This window comes from Nanorana parkeri, unplaced genomic scaffold, assembly GCF_000935625.1.
Source record: "Nanorana parkeri isolate BGI_ZX_2015 unplaced genomic scaffold, ASM93562v1 scaffold70, whole genome shotgun sequence".
Taxonomy (NCBI): Eukaryota; Metazoa; Chordata; class Amphibia; order Anura; family Dicroglossidae; genus Nanorana; species Nanorana parkeri.
The window spans coordinates 1196401-1206014 of NW_017306338.1; the positions used below are offsets into that span (position 1 = coordinate 1196401).

At 42.4% G+C, this 9614-nt stretch overlaps 1 protein-coding gene across 1 annotated transcript in view; it reads left to right on the forward strand.

Annotated features, from left to right (window-relative positions):
• TEKT2 (tektin 2) overlaps positions 1 to 9614 on the forward strand; it is a 25758-nt gene that overhangs the window by 14109 nt on the left and 2035 nt on the right. The window contains exons 7-9 of the mRNA XM_018576560.1: positions 2248 to 2355; positions 5780 to 5923; positions 6039 to 6118. Of these exons, the coding sequence (XP_018432062.1) occupies positions 2248 to 2355; positions 5780 to 5923; positions 6039 to 6118 (332 nt within the window). The remainder of the gene's footprint in view (positions 1 to 2247; positions 2356 to 5779; positions 5924 to 6038; positions 6119 to 9614) is intronic.

Here is a 9614-nt window from a genome sequence, read left to right on the forward strand (position 1 = left end):
GCTGGGAGAGAGCACCCCCCTGAAATGATGGCAGATAGCACAGGAAGCAATAGCTTCTTTGCTATCTGCAGACTTTTTTTTTTTTAGTATTCTGCCAGTTGCAGTTGTCAGAATAATAAAAAAAAAGGCATAAGAATGCATAGCTAGATTCCTATTGGCTATTGCAAAGTAAATTGCTGCTTTCAATCACCAGATTGAAATTCAGGTCCCCCTCTGCCCATTGACAGCAGCAGTGGGCGGTTGCATTAGCTAGTTTGCTATTGGCTATTGCAATCGTATGCCTTTTTTTCTTTTCTGACTGACGGTCAGGCCGCGGCTCCCGATGTCAGAAAAGAAAAAAAAAAACGATCGCAGGGAAAGGTTTAATCTGCTCGATTGAGCAGATTAAACCTTTCCGTTAAAAAGTGTTTCTCTCCCGGCCGGGATTTTTTCTCACCGGCCCAAGCAGCTTCATCGGGTAACGAAGGGAAGGGGGAGGAGTCCAGTGACATCACGGACATCGGCGTCACCGCACTCCTCCCCCTTCCCTTCATTAGCCGACAGCCACTTGGGGAAGGGGGGAGGAGTCCGGTGACGTCGATGTCCGTGACGTCACCGGATCTCCGACAGAAGACCCGGAAGCCGGCGGAGAGGTGAGTACGGATCAAAAGAACTTTGATCGATCAAAATAATTTTGATTGATCAAAAAAATTAACGATTAATCGTTAATTTCCGCAGCCCTAATATATATATATATACACACACACACACAAAATAAATAGGCTTCTGAGGTTGCAGGCACAACATAGTAAATGGTGTTCTTTTAGTGTCATATGTAGACAGATGCACCAAGTGGCCCCATGGCAAAAAGTTATATATAAGTGGAGCAAAAGGAACAATAATAATTCCAAAGGAGAGAGTTGTGTTTCCTTTAAATAGGATTTTTTAGGTGACTAGTTAAGTGCTATCTTCTTCTGGGCCCATTTGAACCTCATGATATAGAAGAGATTAAGTTTAATCAGCAATAATACGGTAACCCCCTAAACAGTGAGAACTAAGCAGGAGTTTCCTGAAAAGGGCATCTAAAATGCTGCCATTTCTTTTGCTTATGCAATGTGATTGGGAACATATAACAAATCTAAAGTAAGTATTATCCCAATTTGGCTGCAAAAATGTAAATACACATTAAAGTTAGCATAAGCTTACCTGTGAACTGTAACGAAGCGTAGTGAAGAAGGAATAGAAGCCATGTCAGGTTTTTATTCGAAGTGGGAAATTTCCCTTCACTTCTTGTCAGGACAGGAGGTAATGTCGACCCAATGACAACCTCACCCTTTTTTTTCTTCGGTTTGTCAAATGCCGTCAGAGGAACAGGAAATGAGGTGAAATCACCCTAATTAGGTCATAGGCAGAAATAATTAGTTGACAATTGATTTACATTTTTCAAATCTATCCAACACTAACAAAAAAAATAATAAAAATTGGCTGGGCTTGGGTTAGGACATCAGCAGATTTTTTATTCCAAGTAAATGAAAACTCTGCTGACATTGACCCCTGCAATGCAGAGCTGTACCAGGCAATGCAAGCTTAGGTGCCATTTACGTCATATGACCCCGATTCAGAGTTTTGTAGCATCTGCTTATTACAGCTCATAGGTAAGTTTATATTGGCTTTATTACCTCTACCCTCTTTCCTAATTGGTTAAAGTAGATCTAAAGTGTATGTAAACATTTTCAATGACCTTCTCTTATTTGCTCCCTTCGGTGAAATATACCATTGAAAGTGTTTTGTTATAGCTGTTCAAAGTGCAAAAAAAAATGTGTTGATCCTACAAGAAATCTGGTGAGCCGTCAGCAGTGGAAGAAAGCACAGGACGCTATAAGGTAGCATTGTTCCCAGTTCTCTATGTCTACAAAGCACCTCCCCCTATGTTTGGAGAAGAGGCTAGAGGGAAGTGTTCTGTAGTCCTAAAACACTTCCTGTCCTAGGATGACAATGCTACTCTTCGATGCAGTATGATGAGAAAGCATTGTGACCGTAAGACAAGAAGTGTGTTATTGGCAGGATTAATATGTGAAAATAAGGGGGAAAAGAATAATAATGCAGCCAGCAAATTCTAGGTACTGGAAAGCTTTGGTTTTGGGTTATAAAAGGCTTAAATTAAGAGTTTAGGTCTGCTTTACATATCGGTTTCTTTATTCATTTGGTAAATGGTGGAGTATCAATGTGCAGATTTTTAAATAGAGCTTCTGCTTTCCTCATTGGCAGACTAATAATGAACTAGAAGCTCAGAGACAAGCTGTGGAATTCGCTTTCAGGAAGAGGATCCATGAATTTGATAGAGCCCACAATGAACTCAAGTGGCAAGAGAAAAATGTAAGTTTTCCATCAGGTCTCATTTTATTACAACACATAAGCATGATGAGTACTAGAAATCTAATACCTGCCGTGTGTGTAGGGAAGGGAGAATTCTATGCACTTCCTAAGTTGGTGCCCACTGGCAATGGGCACACACAGCAAAATAAAACCTGATAGAGTGTTTAACCTTTCCATTCTCCATATTAAAAATGGGTGGAATTCGACTTCAAGCTATAACACTAGTAAAGCTATATTAATGTGAATGGCATTAGAATAAGGACTATTACACATGAGCACATAGCATATGTTTCTGATAAGTGACAAGCACACCTTGTAGTTTGAATTGTGCATTGAGATAAGCTGCTCAGTACACGTGGGGTTTACATTGTGCTACTTCAGAATGAATGTATTCAGCAGATTGTGTTCCACTCAGTTGCTCTCCAGATGGTCCTCAACATCTAGGAAAAACCACAGCTTTATTATAGCGAAACTTGCATTAGCAAGGCGAAGTCTACTGATGTATTCAGGCCTTCCCTCATATGCCAGAACGCTTCAATAAAGTTAAAGCCCAAATCAGGGCACAATAATATTATTATTATTATAGTTCAGTGTGTTGTAGAGTGTTACTGCTGTAAACCCACCTTTCATATTCAGTATTTGCTAAAAGGAGAGTGGTGTCACCCTTACCTAGATTCTGGGGGTAAGGTAAGTATATTTTAGGGATGCACCGATACCGATACTAGTAGCAATATTGGGGGACAATACAGAGTATTTGGGCTGGTACTCGTACTCGCCCAAATGCTCCGATGCCTAGCCCGATACTTCCTGTGCCAGGAAGTTGGACAGCACGTCATTACACGCTGCCCGGTTTCCTGATTTGCCTGGGAAGGGGCTCCATGCTCTCTCGTCACTTGTGATGAGAGAGCATAGAGCCGACTTCCCGGCCAATCAGGAAGCCGGGCGCTGTGTAATGACGCAGCGCCCGGCATTCTGATTGGCCGGGAAGCTGGCTTCATGCTCCCTCGTCATCTCATGGCAGAAAGCAATCAGAAAGCAGGGTGTCGTTACACGGCGCCCGGCTTCCTGATTGGCCGGCCAGACGGCTCCGGCTGGGTACTGGAGGAAGGCCGTGTTCTGGCTGGAGAGGCCCCGGGGGAGACAGGCTGGACATACCAAGGTAAGAGGGGACAGACCTTCTTGTTAATCGGGAAGCCGGGTGGCGAGTCTTTACACGCTGCCCGGCTTCCCTGCTAATCAGGAAGCCAGGTGGCGAGTCATTACACGCCACCTGGTTTCCTAAATGGGACTTCCGTTACTCGGTAATTGGTATCGGCGAGTACCGAAAAAAAATTATCGGTGCTCGTACTCGGTACCAAAATATCGGTATCGGTGCATCCCTAGTATGTTTACAAATGTTTGCCCTAATATAGCCGTGGATGGAGTTCCAGTTATACTATCCAGATGTGACCAAAGCAGTTGTCCAGTTACTTTGGTCACATTTCCATCCCTCTCATTTCCTGGCCAGTCATAAAGCAAATGGCTCTAGGCTCCATTTTGTGATTGCCCAGGAAGAGAGGGGGCCAGAGATGCGAGCACATTGCTAGGGTCCATCAGATCTGCAGGGTCACAGCCAGAGCGGGCATTGGGAGCCAGACTTCCACCCGCATGTATACTGATGATTTGCGGGGAGAAGGAGGCTCGTGGCTTTACAGCAAAGTCACTCTGCAGCTTGCTGAACTGCAATACAAATTTTGAACCTTGAGTTGGGCTTTAAAAAAGAAACCCGTGGGGACAAAAAATTAGTAAACATACTTACCCCCGGAATCTAGGCAAGGGTGACACTGCTCTCCTTTTAGCAAGATCCTGGGAAATGCTGAGTACCCCAAGTCTAAGGAGATGATGGTCCAGCACAGCACAGGAGCATTTTCTTGAGAGATTTGGTCTACCCGTTCCCCAGGATCTTGCTGGAAGGATGGTGGTTTAAAGGTGATATAAGGTCCACTTTAACTTAATTGCTGAACACTTGAAAGGCATCTGAACTGTTCTCCCCATAAATTAATGGGAATGCAGAAGCAGCATGCAGAAGGAATTTAAAAACAGGTCCAAATGACTTCCTGTGCATCACAAATGCAAACTGCATGTGCCTGAAAATATGCTGCAATTTCTCATGTACATAAGCCCTTAAAAAGCCATATTTGTGAAAGATGGCGTGCTTATTCTTATCTTTTTTTTCTTTATTTATTTATGAATAACTCAATGTAAATATTCTAATTTTAATATTCTAAAACCTGATTTCTGTGTGCAAATTTAAATTAGATATGTACTTGGAGGCAGCCATATTTGCTTATTATATATTTAGTCTGTGTTTCCTGCTTTGCATTGCCACACAATAATCATGCTTTACTGCTCCTTCTCACAATTCAAGTCTAGGAGCTAGCCAGCCTACTAAAAATAATGTCAATCTTATGTGGAAAGTGAAACTTCAGTTCATTTTTGAATTGTTATGATAAAAGAGACTCTGTATGTCTCTTCTGCCATTAAAGTTATTTTCTGTCGCGCGTTTTTTTACCGCGATTCGCGGTAAAAAAGTTGCGCGACCGTCGCACTTTTCCGAAGGCTACTTGGCTGTATCCCAATGGAAACGCGCAACAAAACGGCCCAAAGTAGTACCTGTACCTTTTCAGGCGTGGGCCGTTTTGTAGCGCGTTAGGGACGGGCGGAAATACGCCAAGGTGGGAACGAGACCATTGAATACAATGGTATTTATATTTTTGAGCGTTTTGTAGAGCGTAGAACGCGCTACAAAACGTTCAGGTGTGAACGAGGGCTAACTGAACTCAGAAAGTAAAGATTTGATACATTTAGAAATGTTTATTCGGCCTAAGCAGTACCCCGTAATACAGTTTCTCTGGAATTCCTTCTGAAAGAATAGCAGTGCTCTTCCTGGCATGCGAGTGTCTCTAGACATTTCTGTACCTACAGCCTCATCGTATATCTGCAGTGTAAGATCTAAGGGACTGCTGCCTCTGATTGCTGCTGTTCTCAGTTAGTTCCTTACTGTGCTGCTTCCTGTTCTCCTTGCTGGAGATTCTGACATGGGGAAGTAAAGCCCTGCCTCTACCAAGAATGGCATGTTCACACAGAGACATGGTGTAGAACAAGGCATAAGTCAGTAATTGGGAAAGATCAGCTGCTGGGAGACCATGGGCAATACTGCTGACTAGTGCTCTGCCCTTGACCTGCCTTTTTTGGGCACAGGTTCCAGAGTTTAGTTCTTCTTTAATACAAATAATGGAGGAGCAAGCATGTACTCATGTTAAAGATAAATAAAAAAGGACGTTAAGGTAAACACTGGAATGGTAACTGAATAAATGCACTCACTGAAAGTACGCAATTTTTTTTACATTGATACAGATATTTTTATTTATTATTATCGTTACAGACTAAAGATGAAATAGAGGAACTGGAGGAAGACATAAGACGTCTGGAGAGTGATCTTAGAGAAAAGAGCGGACCCCTGAAGCTAGCTCATACACGCCTTGAGACTCGCACCTATAGACCCAATGTGGATCTTTGTAGGGACCAGGTATCATATACTTAATTATGCTAATCTAATATTTCTTTTTCCTGCATGTGCTTGTTAGAAAACAGCAAAGTCTGTGGTCCTGTTTTCACTTCCTTTTTCATTTTTAAAACCATAGGTACAGTATGGGTTGACAGATGAAGTCCACCAGCTAGAGGGCACTATCGCCGTACTAAAGCAAAAATTGGCTCAATCACAGTAAGTAGTGTTATGTTTGACATAAAGTGGCTTCCCCTTTTATTAAAATATAGCAAAGCCTCATTTTAGCTCTTACTAGAGCTCAGAAGAGCATAGGCCTAATTTTGAGGTGGGATTTCCAAGTGGTTAGCACTCTTGTCTAGTAGTTGTGGATTACACCAAGGAATATATCTACATGGAGTTTGCATGTTCTCCATGTGCTTGTGTGGGTTTCTTCAAGGTTCTTAGGTACTGATTTAGCCAGAAATAAATATATAAACAAATAACTAACACGCACTAGGCTTAATTCTCTATAGCTTCACTCATGTAGTATCTCCATTACTCTGTATTGTTTGGCACATTTTACGATATACATTTAAGAGATGAAATTATGCCTCTGCATTATATTCTTGTGCAATTGTGTATATTAAGTCAATTTAAAAAGAATATTGCAAAATGTTTGCCACTTAAGGACTGTAGGAAGAATGCCCCTTACATTGGTGGTTATTAGGAGAAAGAATGGCCCTTACATTGGTTGTCAGTAGGAGGAAGAATACACCTTAAATTGGAGGACAGCGGGAGCAATAATGCCCCTTATTGGTTATCAGTGGAAAGAAGAATTCTCCCTACATTTGTGTCACTGGGAGAAAAAATATCTCTTATGTTTGAATCAGTAAGAGAAAGAATGACCCTTACATCTTTGGTCAGCGAGAGAAAGAACGCCCCCTTACATTGGTGGTTAGTAACAGGAAGAATGCTCCCTTATATTGGTGGTTAGTAACAGGAAGAATGCTTCCTTAGATTGGTGGTTAGTAAGAGGAAGAATGCTCCCTTATATTGGTGGTTAGTAACAGGAAGAATGCTCTCTTATATTGGTGGTTAGTAACAGGAAGAATGCTCCCTTATATTGGTGGTTAGTAACAGGAAGAATGCTTCCTTATATTGGTGGTTAGTAACAGGAAGAATGCTTCCTGATATTGGTGGTTTGTAACAGGAAGAATGCTCCCTTATATTGGTGGTTAGTAACAGGAAGAATGCTTCCTGATATTGGTGATTAGTAACAGGAAGAATGCTCCCTTATATTGGTGGTTAGTAACAGGAAGAATGCTCCCTTATATTGGTGGTTAGTAAGAGGAAGAATGCTCCCTTATATTGGTGGTTAGTAACAGGAAAAATGCTTCCTGATATTGGCGGTTAGTTACGGGAAGAATGCTCCCTTATATTGGTGGTTAGTAACGGGAAGAATGCTCCCTGATATTGGTGGTTAGTAACAGGAAGAATGCCACCTTAAGTTAGTTGACAGTAGGAGGTGGAATGCCCCTTACATTGGTTGTCAATGGGAGGAAGAATGCCTCTTACATTTGTGATAAGTGCAGGGAAGAGTCCCCTCTTATATTGTTGGTGACTGGAAAGAAGAATACTCCTATATATTGGTGGACAGTGGGTGGGATAATCCCCCTTACAGTAGCAGGCGGTGGGGAAAAGAATACTCCAAACATTAATGGTCAACAGAAAGACTGCCCCTTACATTGGTGGTCAGTGGAAAGAATGCTCCTTACATTGATGGTTAGTGGAAAGACTGCCCCTTACATTGGTGGTCAGTGGAAAGAATGCCCCTTACATTGATGGTCAGCAGGAATAATGCCCCTTACATTGGTGGTCAGCAGGAAGAATCCTCTTTACATTGACGGTCCCTGGTAAGAAGGCTCCTTACACTGGTGATCAGCGTGAAGAATTCCCCTTACATTGGTGGTCAGCTGGAAGAATGCTCCTTACATTGTTGTTAGTGGGAAGAAGAATGCCCCTTACATTGGTGGTCAGCAGGAAGAATGCTCCTTACATTCATGTGAGTGAAAAGAATGCCCCTTGCATTGATAGTTAGTGGGAAGAATGCTCGTTTCATTGGTGGCAAGTGGTAGGAAGAATGCCCCTTTACAGCAATTAAAAAATATGTTTGAGTGGTTCTTATGAGGGACTCAATAATGTTAGCTCATACTGCTTAAGCTGGCCATAAACGGAGTGAATTTCGTTCACTTCCTGCTGAATAGGACGAAATTCAAACTGTAGGTGGCCACATGGCACCACCTGGCTCGACAAAATGGATTTTTTTATTGACTTTTGTCAAGGGAGCTGGGTGGATATTTGTTGGCCAAACAGTGACTGCAGCCAATCACTGTTTACTGTGGATATTGGATGGTAGCGATTTCTCTCATTCAGCCCCGCAGTGTATTGCCAGCTTAGATCAATAACCTCCTACTAAAAATGTCATCTGTTTGAATTCTTCTAGCACCAGTTTTGGGGGTGGTTGTTAACCCTAGGCCAAAGTTGTCAACCATTTATATACACTGTTTGACAGAGATTGAATGAGATTTGATACGCTACTGTAGACATGTGCACAGCATAAAAGTTTGTTTCGGACGAAATTAATGAAAAAGGGAAAAACCTCCGAATCCGGAAGCCACATTTAAAAAAACAGAACGTGCAGTGGCCATATTGGCCACTAGTGCGTTTTGCGCCTCCGAATTGCCATCTTGGAGGTAGGGAGCATGATGTGACATGACGCTGGCATCAGGGGACATCATATATGGGCCCCTCCATTTGGATGCAGCAAGATGGCGGTGCCCATACAAAAATGACTATATGCCAAATATATTTTTTGTATATTTGGGCATATCATTTGTTATTTGGGATTCGGATGAACCATCGAATCAACGGAATTTGGTGATTCAGCAATTTCGTCTGTATCTGAATGCACATCTCTACTCTACAGGTTTCACTAGTTTAGTTGGGAAAATTGCTTAAACTATATGACATTTCATGTTCGTGGAACACAACCCTCATAATTGAGAAACCTCTTTAGTTTTAAATAGAAGTTTGACCATATTGAAGTGTCCTTAAAGAGCACATGTGTCCTGACCATGGACATTAGTGTACTTATAGGTGCTTAACAAGCAATAAAAGAATCTGAAAACAAGACATTGCCTGGCTTCCTGATTGCCTGTGAAGCCGGTATTATAGTGAAAGAACACTGGCTCCACATGCAGAGGCTTCCTGACCAATCAGGGAGCTGGGTGGCGAGTTATGAGGTGCCATCCGGCTTCCTGATTGGTCAGGAAGCCAAGCTGCCTAGCAAAAGGTGAAGCCGGCTTCCTAGCCAATCAGCAAACCGGACGGCACATCATGGCCCACCTCCCAGCTTCATGATTGGCTAGGAAGCTGGCAGTGGCGTAACCAGAGTTATGGGTGCCCGGGGCAGAACATTTTTTTTCGCCCCCCCCCCCCATATTTACAGACTGAGAAGATACGATTTTAGCATAGCGGGGAAGGCGGCTGCACATTTTGCATCACTCCCGCTATGCTAATAGCCAGGAATCAGGTGAGTAGTATTTTTAAAAAAAAAAAGGTTTTATTTTATGTTCCCGGTGACATTTAAAAATGTCCCCGGATTTTATTTTTTAAAAATGTGTCACCTTACCTTAGCCTGGTGGTCAGTGGGGGCTTCCTGGACCCTGGTTGT